General features: G+C 62.7%; 3 protein-coding genes across 3 annotated transcripts; 1 reads left to right on the top strand and 2 right to left on the bottom strand.

Annotated features, from left to right (window-relative positions):
* Positions 1-650: 650 nt before the first annotated feature.
* TMEM151A (transmembrane protein 151A) lies at positions 651-5,559 on the bottom strand. Its single transcript, XM_059148088.1, has 2 exons — positions 5,325-5,559; positions 651-3,101 (listed from the first exon to the last, which is right to left on the bottom strand). The coding sequence occupies exons 1-2, from the start codon at positions 5,397-5,399 to the stop codon at positions 1,770-1,772; spliced, it is 1,407 nt and encodes a 468-aa protein (XP_059004071.1). The 5' UTR covers positions 5,400-5,559; the 3' UTR covers positions 651-1,769.
* A 2,276-nt stretch (positions 5,560-7,835) lies between these two features.
* Positions 7,836-12,174, top strand: YIF1A (Yip1 interacting factor homolog A, membrane trafficking protein). Its single transcript, XM_059148066.1, has 8 exons — positions 7,836-8,053; positions 8,751-8,962; positions 9,127-9,231; positions 9,371-9,449; positions 10,958-11,015; positions 11,181-11,336; positions 11,778-11,871; positions 11,969-12,174. The coding sequence occupies exons 1-8, from the start codon at positions 8,023-8,025 to the stop codon at positions 12,113-12,115; spliced, it is 882 nt and encodes a 293-aa protein (XP_059004049.1). The 5' UTR covers positions 7,836-8,022; the 3' UTR covers positions 12,116-12,174.
* Positions 12,175-12,543: 369 nt separating this feature from the next.
* On the bottom strand, positions 12,544-18,289 carry CNIH2 (cornichon family AMPA receptor auxiliary protein 2). The gene is made up of 6 exons (XM_059148079.1): positions 17,905-18,289; positions 14,466-14,534; positions 14,000-14,047; positions 13,639-13,751; positions 13,368-13,511; positions 12,544-13,184 (listed from the first exon to the last, which is right to left on the bottom strand). The coding sequence occupies exons 1-6, from the start codon at positions 17,983-17,985 to the stop codon at positions 13,157-13,159; spliced, it is 483 nt and encodes a 160-aa protein (XP_059004062.1). The 5' UTR covers positions 17,986-18,289; the 3' UTR covers positions 12,544-13,156.
* Positions 18,290-18,406: the final 117 nt, after the last annotated feature.

Here is an 18,406-nt window from a genome sequence, read left to right as displayed (position 1 = left end):
GGTGCCTTGGTGCAGGAGGGTGCAGCTCCAAGCCGGGGCTGGAGGAGCCACCCACAGGTTGGCTTCCACCCACACGTGCCCTTCAGCCGGGTGCCCTGGCACAGTGAACATCCTGCACAGCCGTACATGGGAAGATGCCATTGCCAAGAGTAAGCGAGGCCCTTCCTTCGCCCTTGTTCCCGGTCTTCAGATCCCATGTGCTGGCGTGGGGCTGGCTGCTTCCCACCCTGTGTCCTCCCCCCGGCTCAGCACCCCCTCCCCCAAACACCAGTAGCCATCGGGGGCACTGAACTGGCACCACAGACCATATCTCTTTCCTTCCACTCTGATCTTTTGGTCCTCAGCCTGCCTAGCCATGGAATGAAAACCCCCTCCGGGCTGGAAGATGGACCACTTAGACGATGCGTTAAAAGTGATCCAGATACCAGTTGGCCCGTGGGAGTCAGCTGCTCAGAGCAACTCAAACCTGGGTCTTGGCCCTCAGCTGAGCAGGGTTGGGGGTTCCCTCTCAGCTTACCCTGTTCCTGGGAGCACTGGAGCCCAACCCAGCATCCCCTTCCAGAACCAAGCATTGAATCACTGACCCTGGGTGGCCCATTGCACATGTAGTGTCCTTGGACACACCCCGTAGGAATGCACGTGAGAAGACCTTCCATTTCATACCTTTTTATTTTATCTGCATCTTCTCCACCTCCTCCCTCCCCCACTGGCCCCTGAGAGGTGGTGGAAAGCCCAGTTGGAAGGGGACTCTCCTCTCTCCTCCCTGGAGGAGGGCTGGTGTCCACTGGGCTGGGCCCCACCGGTGGGAGAAGCAGGGGCCCCCGTGGCAGAGCAGGTGCATCGTCCAAGAGGCTGTGGCCAAGGCCGAAGTCCCTCAGATGCCCTGTGGCCCGGGCCCCGTGGGTCATCAGGAAGGTGAAGAGCGGAGAAGTCTGGGGGCGCAATGAGAGGGCAAAGCCTGGGGGAGCGTGTGGGTGGCTGATAGAGGCAGAGGTGACCTTGGGGGGCACAAGAGCAGAGGCCAGGAGTTGTGGGATCAAGGTGGGGCCCTGAGAAGGAACCCCAGGTCACAGGGGAGCTGGATGTTGGGGGAGGGCACACCGGGGAAAACCAGGGGGCCACGGGGGACAAGGCTCTGCTCCAAGAACCTGGCTTCCGGTACAGGGGCTGTGCCGCAGGGTCTGACTGGGGACTGGCCCTGAGCAAAGACCAGGGGGCAGGCAGGGAGGGGCGTGTCGGGGGGGAGGACGGGGACTTGGGGCCAGTAGCCACGGCCAGCTCCTCAGCTTCATGGAGGCTGGCCCGGCCAGGCATGGCCCCAAACCACCAATTTGTGCTTCTGGGTTGCTCGAGGGCTCCCAGTGTGGCCTCAGCCGTGCAGGGAAGAGCCTAGAGGCAGCCCTCGGCTGCATGCAACAGCTGTCCCCAGGACTCTTCCTCCGTCAGGCTTTCTGGAAGCATCCCCGCCACCCACTGCCCAACCTGAGAGGGGCCTAAGCTGGATCACCAGCCACTGCAGGGGGTGGAACGTCATGGCGGTGGCAGGGGCGGTGTTGGGACAGTCCACGGACTCAACTCCAGTGCTGTCCATTCACCCCCAAAATGACCCTAGGTCACTGCGCTTCAGTCTGTTTAAGGACTTTACCCACCCGACCCCCCACCTCATGTGCTGGTCTGTTGTCCCCTCCGTCTAGGACAACAGCTGCTCAGGCATTGAAGGCCGTGGCAGGGTGGTGGGGAGGAGGCCGCTCCGGGAGGCCACGTGGGTCTCAGAGTGCCCCCTGCCCATCCCCCTGGCAGCCGCTGTCACCGTGGACGATGAGCACCGGGAAGTAAAGGGCGTCCTCGTAGCACGGGGGGCTTTCCAGGGGCTCTGTGTCTTCTCCACGGCGCCCCAGTGGCCCCCCGCTCAGGCTTCGGAAGACCCCTGGCGTGGCCCGACCCCCAGCTCCCAGGGACAGGCGGCTGCGGCTGAAAGGCAGGCGGGGCCCGCTGGGCCGGGCCGGGGGCAGCGAGTTGCTGCTGAGGGAGCGGCGGCAGCGCTGGCAGCCCCGGAGGTAGGCGCCCGAGCCGGCGCCCATGACCACGGCCTCCGAGTAGCTGGGCACCAGCTGCCGGTTGGAGCAGATGTGCCACTCCAGCTCGGTGAAGTCCACCGTGGCCACGCGGGAGAGCGGGGGCCCGCTGGGCACGGCGCCGGGGGGCGGCGAGCTGGCCCCGAACAGCTTCTCCACCTGGTAGTGCACGTGGGCTGTGCCATAGGCGGCCACGACGCGCAGCGGCCAGGACAGCGTGGCCGCCGACACCAGCCAGAAGACCCAGGCGCGGGCGTACCAGGGCGGGCTGCGGGGGTCCGCGAAGACCATGAGGGACTCGCGGAAGTCCACGTCCTTCAGGTGCATGCCCTCGCGGGCCTCCAGGTAGTCGTCCAGGCCCTCGTTGGCGCTGAAGAAGCGGGCCCTCTGGGTGAGGTACGAGGCCTCGGCCTCGGCGCTGCCGAAGCTGAAGCACTTGGTGAAGCGCAGCCGCGTGGCCGCGTGCTCGGCCAGGCCCACCAGCTCCTTGGAGACGTCGCGGACGCCGTGGGCCGAGTAGTCGAACTCGCCGCGCGCCGTGCGGCTGTCGGCCCGCTCGTGGTAGACCTGCGTGGTGGTGTAGGCGTCGCCGTTCCGGTAGCGGGTGATCTGGCGCGTGCGGCGCACGTAGTGGTAGCTGGTGGCCTTCCACCAGACGCACGGCGGCGCCTGCTGCAGCCGGCGGATCAGCGCCAGCACCGTGCCCGCGTCAGTGCGCGGGGCCTGGCAGGAGCGCACGTGGCAGTGCCAGCACTCGGCCAGGTAGAGGAGGTAGAGGAGGGAGACGAAGGCCAGCGGGATGTACAGGTAGCCGTCGGAGCAGGGGCTGGCCGGGTAGGTGGGCGGGGGGACCCCGGCCCCTCGGGCCAGAGCTGCCTCAGGCCCCAGGACCAGCCTGGGCACGGTGGCCAGGCGACACCAGGCCACCACGGCGCCGCAGGCATGGATGAGCAGCGTGAGGAGCAGGCACTTCCAGTGCGACTCTCGGCACAGGGAGCTTCCCAGGGACTGTTTCAAGGGCCGCTGCTGCAGGGCGGGCAGAGAGGGGAGAGGCGCGGGTCAGGACAGGTCATCCGTCACAACTGCCCCTCTGCCTGAGCCCTGGGAAGGAGCTGGGGCAGGTTCCCCACTCCATGGAGGGGGAAACAGAGGGTCTGAGGGACAGAGCCTCTTGCCCCAAACCTCACCCTTCAGGCTCTCCTGCAGTAGGGCTGCAGGATTCAAACTGGGGCCTCTCTGCTCCGGATCCTGTCCTCTACTGCACCCCATCATCGCTCAGTCAAGGCCACCCAGGACAAAACAGACCCATCTCTGCCAAGAGGAAGGAAGGGCCCCCTGACTGGCTATTGAGAAAATGGAGCTCTGGTCCCAGCTCTGCCCCTAATTTGCTGTGTGGTCTTGGCCATATTGCTCCCCTCTCTGGGCCTTGATTCCTGGACGTGTTGGTACAGGAGACCAGAGTGGTAGGGGGCCTGAGGATGAAGACCATGGGCTTTAGAGCCCCACAGCCCAGGACTCGGGGTGCTGGCTCTCCCACTTACTGGGCGACTTGGACAGCTCCCCCATCCTCTCTGGACCTCAGTCTCCTCATCTGTAAACTGGGGTTTTTGTGAGGTTTCAACAAGATCTTATGTGTAACCATCTCAGCACGAGGTCTGGCCATGGCAATGAATATTATTGCTGTTGCCCTGAGACTCCCTCTCGTCCCTTGGTTCCACTTAGAGACTTGGGAGAAGCTTTTAAGTAAGCGAGAAAGAGGAAGAGCTGGGAACGGAGGAGGTGTGAGTCGGGGGAGCAGATGGAGCGGCGTCCTCCGCTCCCCATCTGTGCTGTGACGGCGGGGGCGGAACACAGCTGCTGGGCAGCAGGGGCCACTCTTGGCCCAGAGGGTTTGGCCTCCCCTCCAGCCTGGCCCCCACCTCACCTCTAGCGTCCCCACAGAGACAGAAATGGGGGAAGGAGTGGGGAAGAGATGGAGAAGGAAAAGTTAAGGGGCCACCTCTTCAACCCCAGGACCACCAGGTCTTGAGAGACCCCAGAGGAGAGGAAATGCCCCCAGCCCAGCCCAGGGCAGTGTACCCTATCCCTGGTCACCCACCACATGAAAACATCCCCACCATGACCCACAGGTCCAGTCAGAGGCACACACCCACACACCCACCCTCCAGCCCATGTTAATCACAGACCTACCTACCACCGATGTGCACACGGCCGGCTCAGCCCAGATCCCGGACCTTCATGGGTGCCCACCCAATCATAACATGGCGCACAGGTGCCTGCACTCGCAACCCCCACCACCACGCACCCACGCACACAGACCCACCCAGCACAGGACGCACACACAGGCGCATATACCCGTTACAAATTCACTGAAACCCAGGTCCACACCAGAGCCTCCCAGAGCCTCGCCTGAGCGCGTGCACAGCCTCCAACCCCACCCCTACTGCAACCTGAAATCACACCCTAGACTCTACAGGAGAGACCCACCCACGACAGAACACGCTCACACATCCCTACATCACCCAGGCGAAGCACCCACCAGACCATCACCTGACTTTGGCTCACCCAAGGTGTGGGGAGCATGGACTAGCATTCACACACCCACAAGCACGCTACATCCATCCAAACACATACACAGACCCACTGGCCACCTATCACCCCCACAACGGGCGCAGGGCCCCACACTTCTGCAGACCCTTTCCTTGGCTAGCTCTGCTGAGAGGCCAGTCTGGAGGGGTCCCACCCTGAAGGATGGGCCCTCGGGCCTCATCGCGGGGAGAGGGAGACGGGGTACCAGAGGCCGCATCCTTTCCTCTTTCCCCTCCTCCCTCCACTCCCTCCCCCCAACTCCCGGCTACTGCTGCTGCATTGCAGGCATCGCCCGGCACCTCGTGAGCCGCTGGGCTGGGCTGGGCGGGGGGCCTGACCCCCGGGCCTTGGGGGTGAGGGGCAGCGCTGCGGAATGAGGGCGCGCAGGGGCCAGGCGTTGACGTCACAGGAGGGCGAGGAGGGACGAAGGGGCGTCCGGGGCAGTAGTCGCCCCCTCCTCCCTTCCCAGTCACCCCCCCCACCTCAACCCCCACGCGAGCCCCTCCGCTCGCCAGACGCCAGCTACCCTAATGACGTCATTGGCAACTGGGGTTTGGGGACTTCCCTCCTCACCCCCTGTCCCGGTGTTTGCCCCTTCCGTAGTCCCCCTCACCCCCGCTCTAGCCCTGGCTCCGGCCCCCCAGCACACAGCGCCGGTACCTCCTCCCGCAGCGGCTCGCCGTCCGGGATGAACGCGGGCACCTCCCCGCTGTCGCCTCCGCCGCCCTCGGGCATGGTGTCCTGGGTGCTTGCGCGGCCCGGGCCCGGGCCCGGGGCATGATAGGGGGGAGCGCAGAGGGCTGCGGCGCGGCCCCGAGGGCGTCCGCTCGGCTCGGCGGCCGCGCAGGGAGTGCGCGGAGCTCGAGCCCGAGCGCGGCGGCGGCGGCGGCGGCGGCGGCGGCGGCGGCGGCAGCGTTGGCGGCCGCGGTGCCCGGCGCCCCGCCCTCCGCTGACCCCGCCCCCGCGGCACCCGCGGCGCCGCCGGCAGCGCCTGGTACCACGGGCACTGCCAGCCCCCCCACCCAGGCGGGCCGACCCAAGCTTGTGTTCTCCTCCCGCCGCGCTTGCGCTTGCGACCTTGGCCGAGTCCTTGCTCTTGGGGCCTGTTTCCCCTGCTGTAAAATGAAGGGGGATGGATCCCAAAGGTGGGTAATACCTCCGGCGTCCTGTCTCTGAGGAATGGGCCTAGGCCTAAGCCCACCCAGACTCCACTCCGGAAGCCTTGATGGTAGGGAAAAAAACAGTTACAACCCATAAAGGTGTGATATGCCTCACTCACTGGACAGAGGTGCTGGGTGCTGCTTGAGAGCAGGCAGGACACCCAGGGTCCTAGGCTCCGTGACCTTGGGCCTGCACTCTCTACCCCAACCTCAGTTTTCTCATCTAAGAAATGGGAATAGAAAGGTGCAAACCGTTCATTGTGAGGTACAGGGGAGTGGGATCTGTCCTTGGGAGGATGCCCTCCCAAGTAGTGGTGGACGCAGGGCTGCTCCCTGGCCCTGAGGGGCCTCAGACCTTCACACCCGCCCCTGGGTCTGGGCTATCCCCAAACTAAACAATTATTTGGTGGGATATAGGTGAGTTTTGGGTTGCTTTGTCACTTTTTCCCCCCAAAGGGCAACTCAAAAACCATTCAGTTCAACACTCCTACCCGTTTAAAGATGAGGTGATTGAAATGATAGAGTAAAGGAGTGACCCAGGGCTTCATCCGTTCATTTTTTATTTACTGGGCACAGAGGTTTGTTGGGTATCTTCTATATCCAAGTATTGTGTTTGGCACTCTGAAGACGAGGGGAGGAATGGAGAATGACACAGGTCCGGTCCTAGTGGAATTTATATCCAGGACAGACTAGTGTACCCAGAGGGAGCCTGGAACCCAGCTTCTGGTCTCAACCCCCAGCCAGGTCAGTCCTCTGTTCCTTCTGTCTCTCTGAGAGGCACAAGTTAAACTGATTCTTAAAGAATAGGCTTTGGACAAATGGATATTAGGGGGAAGGGCATCCCAGGTAGAGGGGATTTCTGAGCAAAGACACTGCGATTAGATCACGTGGGCTGTGTTTAGAAAGCAGGAAAGTCACCTGGTGTAACTGGACACTGGGTTAGCTAGAGGCAGGTTGCAGAGGACCTGATTTTGCTCTCTAGAAAGTGGTGGCTGAAGGTGTGTGAGAGAAGACGCCCCTGAAGGCTAGCTCTGAGGAGGGTGAGAGTGGTCACAAACTGGGCAGAGAGAAAGGAACACACCCCGCCTCAGGAGGGAGGCTTGGTGTTGGGGGTGGGTAATCTCGCTTTAAGATGGACCGCAGGGCCAGCAATGACTCAGGAGTTTCAAGTGCAGCTTCAGGAGGTGGACCAGCGCACCTCCACACCCAAACTGGCTGGATCACGGGAAAATTGATGGGTCAGGCCTGGTGCAGGGTTCTGTCCCGACTATACCGCCCAATCTCTGGGACTTCAGATCTTTTGGAGTTTTCAGTATGTGTAATGCGTGTGTGTGTGTGTGTGTGCGCGCGCGCGGGGGGGGGTCTCTCTGTCTTAAGAGGTCAGACCCTCCCAGCAGCAGGCCCCTAGGCTGTGCAGGGTAGCGGCAGTGGCCATAGGGCATTTCAGCACCGGATAACGGACAGCGCCCGCGCGGGAAGGAGGGGCGGGAGGTAGGAGGAGGAGTCAGCTTCCTGGGTTCGCTGGGCCGCGCTGTCACTGCCCCGCCCGGCCTCCAATAACACCTCGCGGGTTGCCCGGGCTCCGTGCCAGGACTTGGGGGGGTAGCGTGGAGGATGGGAGAGGAAAGCTGGCATTGAGAGGGAGGGACAGGAGACCCAAGGGGCGGGACTTGGTAGAGCCCCACGGACCCATTCCCTCCTGGGGCACGTCCCGCGAGCGAAACTCCGTTCCTGGACTCACGCCTCCGCCAGGTCTCCACCTGGTGTAGTCGTGGCACGGCGAGCGTCATGCGCCCCACTACGCAGGCGCGGAAATAATTCTCAACCCCCTCCTACCTTAACCCATCCATTGGCTGCTCTGGCCCCGAGCTAGCAAACCCACCATCCAATCCGAGAGCTCCTTGAATTGCTCCGCCTCTCTCCCTCCCGGAAGTTGACTACTGCCGAAATCCAATTCGGCGAGGTCGGGCCAGCAGCCAATTGGGAGAGGGGAGGGACGAGCTAGCGCCGCCAAGGAGCCAATGGCAGGCGACGGAGGATAACGCTGAGGACATGGCGGCTGCGGTCGGAGAGTTCGCGGACGTGTCGGTCTGCTCCGTAACCCGGGTCGGCGCCCAGGCACCAGAGCAGCTGGCTTACTAGTATTCGTACCCACGAGGCGGCGCAGCGGGCCCTTGGGGAGCGCCAGCATCGCGGCCATGGCTTATCACTCGGGCTACGGAGCCCACGGTGCGTGGGGCGCGGGGCGGGCGGGACGCGGCCCGACCGGCCGGAGGAGGGTCGGCGGCGCGGCCCGCTCACCCTCAGGGAGAGGGCCAGTCGTGACCGCTCCCCAGGGCGGCGGGTGTCTTTCGGGTTTCTGCCCTGCGGGACTCCACATCGCGTCCCGGACTTCGCCCTCTGGGTCCAATCCTGAGATCGGGCGGTGACAGCACAGCTGGGATTCCCTTGCCCGACTCAGGCACGAACGGGGTCTGCCTTCGGAACTTTCTTTACCTGTCATGGCCCTGTTGGGGCTCTCACCACAGCCCAGGGCCTTTGGGTACCAAGCTATCGCTTTTCCCACCCTTGTTCCTGCGGGGTGCCCTCGCAGTTAGTTATCTTCACCTAGGAACTTTCTCTCTCCCCCAAGGCTCAGTTCAGAGATCACTTCCCTCGAGAAGCCCGCCCCCCCAAACCTATAGGTGGGCAGCCGCTTCCAGGCGCTGCCTCAGCTCTTTCTTTGCCTACATTTAGTACCTCTGGAAAAGGAGCCCTCATCAAAGTTCTTTCTGGGTTACCTACACCTATGCAGCCCGGATTTCACTAACCGATTGCTGGGTGGCCCCAGGACCCATACAGGGCTGCCCAGCTTGGGGAAAGGGGTGGTGGTTTGGGCCCATGCTTGATATTCCTGTCACCTACTCCAGTACCTACAAACCCACAGGCTCCAAGCACAGGGCCCGGGCAGCTCCAGACCCCCCTCCCCTCTTCGATGACACAAGCGGTGCTTACTCCAGCCAGCCAGGGGAATATCCAGCCCCAGGAGCCGACGTGGCCTTCAATGTCAACCACTTGCTTGGGGACCCAATGGCCAACGTGGCTATGGCCTATGGCAGCTCCATCGCATCCCATGGGAAGGACATGGTGCACAAGGAGGTGTGGCCCGCCCCCAGGGCAAGGGTGGCAAGATTTGTGGCCAGGGATGGGGCATCATGGGATCCCGCCTAATTCTCCCAGCAGCCCTCAGGGAAGGAGCACACCGAGGAGCACCCTGAGGTTTGGTGTGCGGCTTGCCCACAGCCTCCTCTCTCCTCTCCCAGCTGCACCGTTTTGTGTCTGTGAACAAACTCAAGTATTTTTTTGCTGTGGACACAGCCTATGTGGCCAAGAAGCTGGGGCTACTGGTCTTCCCCTACACACACCAGGTGAGCTGCCTACCAGGTGAGCTGGCGGGGCCCTGCGCCTCCCTCCGCCTGTCCCAGAGTTTGGCCCCCAGATCTCAACCCCCTTCTTTCTTTTCTTTTTATCTTTTTCTCGTGCCCTGGCTGCTGCTGCCACCACCAGAACTGGGAGGTGCAGTATAGTCGCGATGTGCCTCTGCCCCCGCGACAAGATCTCAACGCCCCTGACCTCTATATCCCCAGTGAGTCTTTCTTTGACCTGGGCTGGGGGACCGTGGGGGGGACTTGTGCCTTGAGGCCCCAACAAGGAGAGAGACGCTCGTGCATTGATTCAGCATCTGCTCGATGCTTTTGTGTGTGGTGGTTGCTAGACACCTAGTAGACAGAGTAGCGGGACCAGTAAGGAGCTTCCCGGGCGTGCCCTCAGGGCCTTCGGAGTTTTTCCTTTTGCGATCTTCTCACCTCTTAACTGGGATCGTGTCCTTCCACAGCCTGGAGCTCAGGGCTTAGACCTGATCCTGCGGCTTCCGGGAATGGGACCTCAGGCTGGCTGCTTTTACTCTTACGTACGCAGGAATGACAACAGTCTCTACCACAAAGGACTGTTGTGGAGATTCAGGGAGGTGATGTGCACTCAGCAGGGGGCACACTGAAAATAATAGTCAGTGTCACAGCGATTACTGGTCCCCCAAGTCCTCCAACATTGCCTTCTCAGAGGAAGTGGTCACTCCCTTCTGGGTTCCCATAACTGCCCATCCACATGGCACGGGGTCAGGCTGCCCACCTTGGACAGTGGCTGGCAGGCTGTCCCTCTGACTCCTCTCTGTCCGGGGGCCTGCAAGAGGCGAAGCCCAGGGTGGACACCCCGGAGGAGGGGTGAGTGGCCCTGCGCAGCCTGTAGGCGGGTTGCCGGGGCAGCCAGTCGGCTCAGTTGCTCCAGGCTGGCTCCTGGTTCTTCTGTCCTCCAGTCCACTTCCTCCCAGAGCCACGTTGTAATGCAGGACTTGCCATCCCCCTTTTACGTGTGGAAGTCAGGGCTCGGAGACAGCTGTCCTTGAAGCCACATAGCTTATAGGTGGTAGAGCTCGTTTCCTGACTTCAGACCCTGTGCTTTCTGGTGGGCGTGTCAGTTCTGGTGCTTCGAGGGGGGCAGAGAAGAGGGCCGAGGAGTTCCAGGCTGTGAAAGCCCAGCTCCCCCAGCGCTCTGAGCTTTTGTGGAAACAGCAGAGGTAAACTGGGTGGGAGCCCTCTACATCGGTGGGACGGCCAAAGCCAGAGCCAGTGGCCAGACCCAAAATTCCTGGCTGAGGGGAAGTCTTCCCCATGGCCGGACTCTGGGGAGAGCCTGGGTTGTCTCCAAGTCTGTATTTTAGTCCTGTCGTGTTGTGGGAGATCAGTGTGGCTCCTGCCCGTTGGTCTAGGATTAGTAATAGCCTTGGCCTATGATCCGGTGTGATCCAAGCAGGAAACTTGAGTTAGTGAGTTTCCTAACACAGGGACAGGGAAGGAGGTGGCTCGGTGGTCCTGAGAGAAGGGTCAGGAAGCATTCACACCGGGAGAGAGGGCTGAGCCGGGAAAGGCATCCCAGGCAGGGCAGTAGGAGTGACTGGAGGCTGGGCCCATGCATATGTGCGGGCGCGCAGGAAGGGATGTATGGGGGGAAGGTAGGGAGTGGAAATGGCCCCAAATACCTAGCCCGGGGCTCTGATTGAGGAAACCAGGCGAATGGCATCTTTCTGGCTCTCGGCAGCAATGGCCTTCATCACCTACGTGCTGTTGGCGGGGATGGCACTGGGCATTCAGCAGAGGTTAGTACCGACGCCTCCCCATTCCCACCGGCACCCCTTCCTGCTCTCCTCACCTCCCTAGGGGACCTGTGTGGCCGGTCCCAAGCCCAGCCCATGTCCTCAGTCTCACACCTGCCACAGGATGGCTGGTTTCCAAACAGCACTTTTCCCTGCGCATGGTCACAGGTTCTCCCCGGAGGTGCTGGGTCTGTGTGCGAGCACGGCGCTGGTGTGGGTCGTGATGGAGGTGCTTGCCCTGCTCCTGGGCGTCTACCTGGCCACCGTACGCAGTGACCTGAGCACCTTCCACCTGCTAGCCTACAGCGGCTACAAATATGTGGGGTGAGTACCTACGGGCCAGGCCAGAAGCAGGCCTGGGAGAGGGGCCTGCTGCCGTGGGTCCCCAGCTGGTGCAGCTGTCGCCTTGAATTGGGTCTGCCCTCTCTGGGCCCTAGCTCTTCCGTTAGAGGAACCAGCTGCTTTTGGCATTGTGCTCGGGACCCGTGTACTGTTGCTCAGGTCAGGAGTGTAGGCGAGTCACCCTGGGACCACAGGGGAGAAGGGCCTTGTGCTGGGGGCGTGAAGGGGGTCTCACGTCCACATTCTACACTGAGTCCTAGGCCTTCTAGGTTCATTTTGAGTCCAGGAGCCTCGGGGGATAGACTGGAGATAAAGGGCCCCAGTGGCGGTGGGTGGGATCTAGGTGGGCTGTGGGGCCCGTCTGAGGCCCGGACCCTTCTCTTTCTCCTCTCCCCCTCCCCCATCGGCCCCCCGCCCCCGCAGGATGATTCTCAGCGTGCTCACCGGGCTGCTCTTCGGCAGTGACGGCTACTACGTGGCCCTGGCCTGGACCTCGTCCGCGCTCATGTACTTCATCGTGAGTCTGGGGCTGCCCCTTGTGCTTCACCCCGGGGTCGGAGCTGGGAATGAGCCTCCCCTGCCCGGCCCAGCTTCAGCGCCCTCCTTTCTCCCAGGTGCGCTCTTTGCGGACAGCAGCCCTGGGCCCCGACAACATGGGGGGCCCAGCTCCCCGACAGCGCCTCCAGCTCTACCTGACCCTGGGAGCTGCGGCCTTCCAGCCCCTCATCATATACTGGCTGACCTTCCACCTGGTCCGGTGACCCCTGACCCCCACTGGCACTGATTTTTTTTCCATACATTGAAGATTTGATTTCCTTGATTGTATTTGACCCTTGTTCCTGGGGACGGGGGTTGGGCGGGGGCTCGCCCTTGCCCGGGTTTACCAGGCTCAGGGCACCCAGGGGAGGGCTTCCTGGAGTTGGTGGCCTTGGTACCAATTTGAGAGGGAGGTGGAAGGGTTTCAGCAGGAATGGCTCTTTGGCTGTGGCCAGGGAAGGGAGGAGAGAAGGGAGCGGCTGCCGACCACACCGTAAAGGCCTCTGATCCATCGGAGGGGTTTCCTAGAGGGTCCCGTGGGCGGGTGGTTTGAGCCTGGCTGTACTGGGGATTCAGCTGAGGGCCGCTCCCTATAGAGTCCCTGTGCCCCATGTCCTCTTCAAGCCTTTCCGGAGCAGAACCGGGGCCCACGTGTTTGCAGTAGTTTATTCATATTTTCTCACAAATGGCCGGGGAGGGGGTGCCGGACTCCTCCAGGCAACATAGAAAATGGGTCCAAGAGACAGGACAGGCTGGGATTGGGGCAAGTGGGGATGGGGAAGGGAGAGGTCTGGAGAGAGCCTGGGGGAGGGGAGAGGGCAGACTAGGGGTGGGACTGCCCCCCTGCTGAGCCTGCTCATTCCCGGTGCGGGTACCCCCCCACCTGCAGGGGGAGCCTCAGGGTGGGGGTGGAGGGGGGCGGCCCAGAACTTCCAGGGTCAAGCCCTGCCCTTTGGCAGGGTCCATGTTCCCCCCGAGAAGTGGACAAGGCCGGAGGTTCCGCCCCTTCCAAGACTGACTGCCATGCCTACAGGCTGGCAGAGGAGCCCCTGCCCCATTTAGAGCTCTGCCCAGCCCTGGTCCAAGGGGAGGGGGCTCTGAAGGCGGGAGGTCCCCGCAGCAGCAGTTTGGAGGGGTGGAGAGGAGGCTGGGGGCACCAGTGCCCCCTCCCTCCCCAGGGCTGAGGCCTCTGCGGCCGAGGGGTAGGGCTGGGGGTGCACAGGCGTCCGGTCCATTCTGGGCTTGCTCCCTGGCCGGCTTCCCCCTTAGAAACTCACCAACGTATAAACCATACTGCAGGAAGAGGAGGCAGTGAGCCGAATCCCGAGGAGGCCCGGGTACTGGCCGCCCACGCCCCCATACCCCGGGCTGCCCTCAGTCCTTAGGGGGAAAAGGCGGCAACTTGGGGCCCGACCATTCCTGGAATTGGAGGCACATCCCTTCCCTGGCTTCTGACTGTGGCGGGCAGGGCCTCACCTGTACAGGTAATAGAAGAAGGAGAGCAGGTAGAAGGCGAGTTTGCACCAGGACTCCTTCTGGCAGTAGTTGAGGATGTCAGCATTCATGATGGAGACCGCATCATACATGACCTCAGAGCCGTCCGCCGGGCGGTGGAAGTACCTGGGGTGAGGGAGGGGCCTGAGCGCCCACCTCAGAGCTCCCCCCATCTCTCCCCTGCTCTTCCGCCAACCCCCTCCCCAAGGCAGCTTCCAGAGGCGGCCCAGCCTGGGGAGGCTGAGGCCCTCACCTCCAGAGGTGGTAGAAGAGGAGCGGGATGTTGAGGCCCAGGGTCACCCACTCTGCCGCGCACAGAAACATCAGACAGAAGAGGCCGTGGATGGAGTATTCCGGGACCACCAGCTGGGGAGGGAGGGCGAGAAGTCAGCGGCCTGGTGGGAGGATGCCCCGCAGCTTCAAGGGCACAGAGGGGAGCCGGGGTTTGGGAGGTGCCCCCCACCGTAACCTCTGGGGACTAAAGAGGCCTCGAGCCTCCCACTCCCTCCCGGTGGCGGACCAGAGGGGCCCAGAGGGGCAAGGCGGCGCTCCGGGTCGCAGAGAGAAGGGCCAGCCTGGGCTAGGAGCCTCCTGCTACTGGCCCTGACACTGACCTTCCTCAGGAGGCAGCAGATGCGTTCGATGTTTTTTAAACGCTCGCGCTGTAGGGGGAGGAAAAGGTTGCCATGGGGGAGGCGGAGGAGCGGGCACTGGGGGGTGCCCCTCTGCCCTCCCTACATCCCCCGCCGACCCTCAAGTGGCCGCCAGGGGGCGCCAGAGCGGTCGCTGCGGCAGGGAAGCAGCCGCGCCGTCCCCATGGCAACCGTCACCATGGAGGGACCTTCACCCGCGTCTCCACGGCAACGGCCCAGAGCCTGGCAACGGCCGCCCCGCCAGGAGGAACCCGAGCCCTGAGCCCGCGCCAGGTGTTTGCTGGGGGCGGGGGCAGACAGGAAGGGCCACGGCCGGCGCCCGTCCCACCACGCAACCCTTTCTTCCCGTCCCCCATCCCCCTTCTCCTGGGACAGATGGAAAGACAGATGGACGGACACACCTCGGCACAGCACATGTATCACTTACTGCCCGCGCTGGGTTCCCCTGGTCGATGGGGTTCTTGAAGTCGGTCCGCAGCTCGTCAAAGGCTATGATCTGGGGGAGGAGCGTGTGCCTGTCAGGGTTGGGGCAGCAGCTGATGGCCCCCCCACCCGTCCTTCCGTGACTCAGGAATTCATGCATGGGCACTGGACCAGATGGAGCTTGATGCAAAGGTGGAGAAACTGAGGTTGAGGGAGGGGCGGGGCCTGGCCCAAGGTCACCCAACAGTGGGGAATGGCATCTTGGTGCGCTATCGCCCAAGTCAAGCCATATTCACGACGCTTCCGTCCAAAACATCCCAAGAGATGGTGTCTTTTTCTGCCCTTTGCTGGCCACCGGGGCCCCAGAGGCCTCAGGCACAGCCCTCGCTTGGGTAGGCTCCCTTGCTTGGGAGAGCTGTGAAGAATGTTCCAGAGTGATGGGTCTACTGGGGTGCCTGGTCCAGCGCTGGGCGTGATGGGGGGCAGAGTTCAGGCTGGACTCTGAGTGGGTGACTGGTGAACAAGCGCGGGGGGGGGGGGCAGTCCGAGCAGTAGGAACAGCAGGTACAAAAACGGAAGGTTGAAAGAACAAGGAACATTGAGGAAGCTGCCGCTTCCATGGGGTCGAGTGACGGTGTGAGGTGAGTGGGAAGAAAGAAGGAATGTGAGAGATGGGCTGGAGATGCTGTGAACCCGGACCAGATGTTTGGACTTTAACCCAAAATAAAGGGGAGCCATTGAGGGGTATAAGCCGCAGAGTAGGACGGTCAGGCCAACACTTGAGGTTGGATGGAGCGGGAAGCACACGTTGGCGAACAGTCCCGGCGAAGACCTGTATGACGTTTGCTCTACGCCAGCAGGCTTTACGTATACTACCTCACTCACTGCTTGCAACAACCTGACGGTGTAGGGCCTGGTATTATCCTAGCCGTCTTGCAGATAAGGAAACTGACACAGACAGGCTAAGTCACTTGTCCAAGGCCACACAGCGAGTCAGTGGTAAGCCAGGATTCTAACCCAGTTAGACTCCAGCATTAAAATTCTTAATGGCTTTATCCTAGGAAGGCCAGGCCAGTGAGGAAGTGGGGGAAGGGTGGCAGGTGCTGCTCATCGATGATGATCGGCATGGGGACAGCGGCAGTGAGAGTGGAGAGGTGTGGAGGGATTGCAGAGCTGTTTAGAAGCCAGACTCCAGTGGGTTGAATGGCAGGAGTCGAGGCACAGGGGACCAAGTTGCCTTTGGGTGTTGGGGCACTTGGTAGATGGCAGTGTACTCCTTGGGATGGGGAACTCTTGGGAGGTACAGGTGTTCCTGGGTGGGGGGCAGTGGGAGCTGACATGGAAGGAGGTCTGGAAGAAAAGTCTTCTGGGGTCCCCTCCCCTCAGCACCAGGGCCCATCACCCCCAAGTATCCCGGACCCCAGACGGCTTGGAAGGAGAGAACATGGGCTTCCTGGAGGGAGCCGGGGCCATCTGGAGCAGCACCCCCCTCCCCATGGACTCTGGGCAGCCACCTGCCTGCCAGGCACAGCAACAGGGTCCAGCAGGGAGCGGAAGGGTGCCGTCTGTCTGCCCCAGAGCTGGCACCACCAGCAGGCAGCGGGTGTCGCGCCTCCCACCCCCCAGGCTGCCTGGCTCTGACTCAGCCCCCTGGAACAAACAATCCCCCACGATGACAGCTGACACGCGTCAGTCACCACCAGGGTTGCCTAGCGACTAGTGGGGACTGGGCTCAGGGTCTGGGGTGGGATCTGGGGTCCTGCCCTGGAAGGTTCTGGTTCTTACTGATTCGGATTGAGGACCACACCTCCTATGCCTATGCCCAACCCACCCCCCTTAGCAGGTCATGCTCTGGGCACTCTGATGTATATACAACAAACCCACTTTATCCACAAGGAAACAGACTCAGCATGAGTGACTTGCTAAGATCACCGAACTAAATAGCTTAGCTGAGTGAACACCGGGCTTGACGCATAATACGTGCTCAATAAATATTTGCTGGGCCCTTTTCCCCAGCCTAGGAGCCTTACAAGGGCAAAGCCTGAGTCCTACTCATCCTTGACTCTCCTTCAGCTGCCCAGACCCCGGTTCTCAGGAAGCATCGACACTGGTGTGTTGGATGGAGGAGTGCTCCGAGTAGCCCTTAAGAACAGGGACCCCCAGAGGGGCTGTGGAAGGTCTTTGGGTGGGGAGAGGCCTGAAAAGGGGCTACTTGATTTCCAGGAACTTTCTCCCAGGAACTCGTTAGGTCCGTGTTCCCAGCCTGTGACCCTCAATTTCTCCTGATTTTTGGGACCCCAGCTCTCCTGCCCCCAGGATTGTCCACAACTCTGGGATGAGACAGGAAGCTCAGAGAGATCAAGAGATCAAGACAAAGGGGGAGAAAAGAAAAAGCAACTAAGAGACCCAGAGAGAGAGGGAGGGGGGAGAGCAGAGGGGGAAGGGAACCCCCCTAGAGGGCTGGAAGATCAGGAAGATGTCCTGGAGCACAGGGTGCTGAAACCGACAGAGCAGGCCGACCAGGCCGCCCGAGAGGGGCAGTCCTCACTGAGGGGAGAGAGGTGGAGGAGGGCGGGGGGGGGGGGGCAAGCGTCCCAAACAGTGAGCAGGAGGCTGAGTGACAGAGTTCTTGGTGAGAGGAAGGGGGCCAGGCAGAGGGGACCACTGAGGAGACCCCGGAGAGAATGAGGGAGAGGGACTCTCAGGGGAGGCGATTAGGATGGAGGATGAGAAACGGACACAGAAAGAGCAGGTGTGAAGCCGGGCCGGAGTGAGAGACAGACCAAAGGGGATACCAGACAAAGGGGGAAGTGGGAAGGAAGAGGAGGGAAAATGGGAAGTGGGGAGGAAACCCGATGCGGGGAAGCCCAGAAAGGAGGGGGCGGGGAAGCCCAAGGTGAGCTGGCGGTGGGGACGAGGTCTCTGGTCTGCTTAAGAGCCAATCGCCGCTGGGTCAGGGAGGTGAGTGAGAGGGAAGGGGTTAATGGACTCTGCGATCTGTGGGTCCTGTAAACAGATGCAGTTGCCATGGCAACCGGCTCCATCACTCCGGCTGGAAAAACCCACAGAGGGGGGGCAAGCAGACAGACAAACTGCCCGACAGACAAACGGGGGCGACTGGATTGGGGGGTGGTAGAGGAAAGGCACAAGAACCCCAGAATTCTGCCCCACACCCCAAGGCGGCGTGGGGCAGGGGCAGGGGGTCAGGGACCAACTGACATACCCACAGACAGGCGGGGGCGGCGGAGGAAGGGGGCCCCAGGAAGGAAGCCGACAACGCGAGGGGGTATTCATGGGGGCGAACAGAAGCTGACCGAAGGGGTATAGCGGAGAGGAGGCTCCCAAGTTTCCGCGGACCCCGAGCCCATCTGCTCGGCCCCCTCCCGCGCCGTGTGCCCCCGGCCCCCCACCCCACCCCGCCCCCAGCCCCAGCCCGGCCTTACGTGCCAGATGACAAAGAAGATGAGGGAGGCGCACAGCACCAGGGTGAGCATGTAGCAGAACGCGGCGAAGGTGAACGCCATGGCCCCCGCGCCGGGCGGCGGCCCGGGGGGCGCCAGCGCGGGGCCCGGGCGCAAGGGGACGCCCCCCGGTCCGCGTTCAGGGCCGGCCGGGCATGGCCCGCAGGCCTCGGGGGACGCGGGCGGCGCGGCCGGGACCGGGGCCGCGGGGCCGTGGGGCGCGCGGGGCGCGGGCCGGTGGGCTCGGGGGGCGCGTCCGCTGCCGGCTGCCCGGGCCGCGATCGCTCATCCTGCGATCCCTCGCCCGCGGCTCCCTCGCTCTCCAGCCCGCGAAGCCGGCGGGGCGGAGCCGGGGGCGGGGCCGCCGTGCGAGCGGCCTCGGGCGGGGCCGGGTCTCTGCGCGCCCCTCCGCCTGCACCGCCCGGCCCGGGCGCCACCCCCGCCCCAACCTCGGGGACACGTCGGCATGGACGCACATCCCTGG

The sequence above is a fragment of the Mustela lutreola genome, chromosome 1, assembly GCF_030435805.1.
Source record: "Mustela lutreola isolate mMusLut2 chromosome 1, mMusLut2.pri, whole genome shotgun sequence".
In the NCBI taxonomy this organism is placed as follows: Eukaryota; Metazoa; Chordata; class Mammalia; order Carnivora; family Mustelidae; genus Mustela; species Mustela lutreola.
The sequence above is the reverse complement of the archived record's forward strand: the minus strand, read 5'-3'. Positions and strand labels throughout refer to the sequence as shown.

Coding starts and splice junctions, on each gene's coding strand:
- TMEM151A (XM_059148088.1), bottom strand. CDS start 5,399: ATGCCCGAGGGCGGCGGAGGCGACAGCGGGGAGGTGCCCGCGTTCATC. Junction 3,102..5,324: donor GCGAGCCGCTGCGGGAGGAG/GTACCGGCGCTG, acceptor CCCGCCCTGCAG/CAGCGGCCCTTGAAACAGTC.
- YIF1A (XM_059148066.1), top strand. CDS start 8,023: ATGGCTTATCACTCGGGCTACGGAGCCCACG. Junction 9,450..10,957: donor CCCTGACCTCTATATCCCCA/GTGAGTCTTTCT, acceptor GGCTCTCGGCAG/CAATGGCCTTCATCACCTAC. Junction 11,016..11,180: donor GCACTGGGCATTCAGCAGAG/GTTAGTACCGAC, acceptor GCATGGTCACAG/GTTCTCCCCGGAGGTGCTGG.
- CNIH2 (XM_059148079.1), bottom strand. CDS start 17,985: ATGGCGTTCACCTTCGCCGCGTTCTGCTACATGCTCACCCTGGTGCTG. Junction 13,752..13,999: donor TCTGCTGCCTCCTGAGGAAG/GTCAGTGTCAGG, acceptor CTCCCTCCCCAG/CTGGTGGTCCCGGAATACTC. Junction 13,185..13,367: donor TTCTTCTATTACCTGTACAG/GTGAGGCCCTGC, acceptor CTCTTCCTGCAG/TATGGTTTATACGTTGGTGA.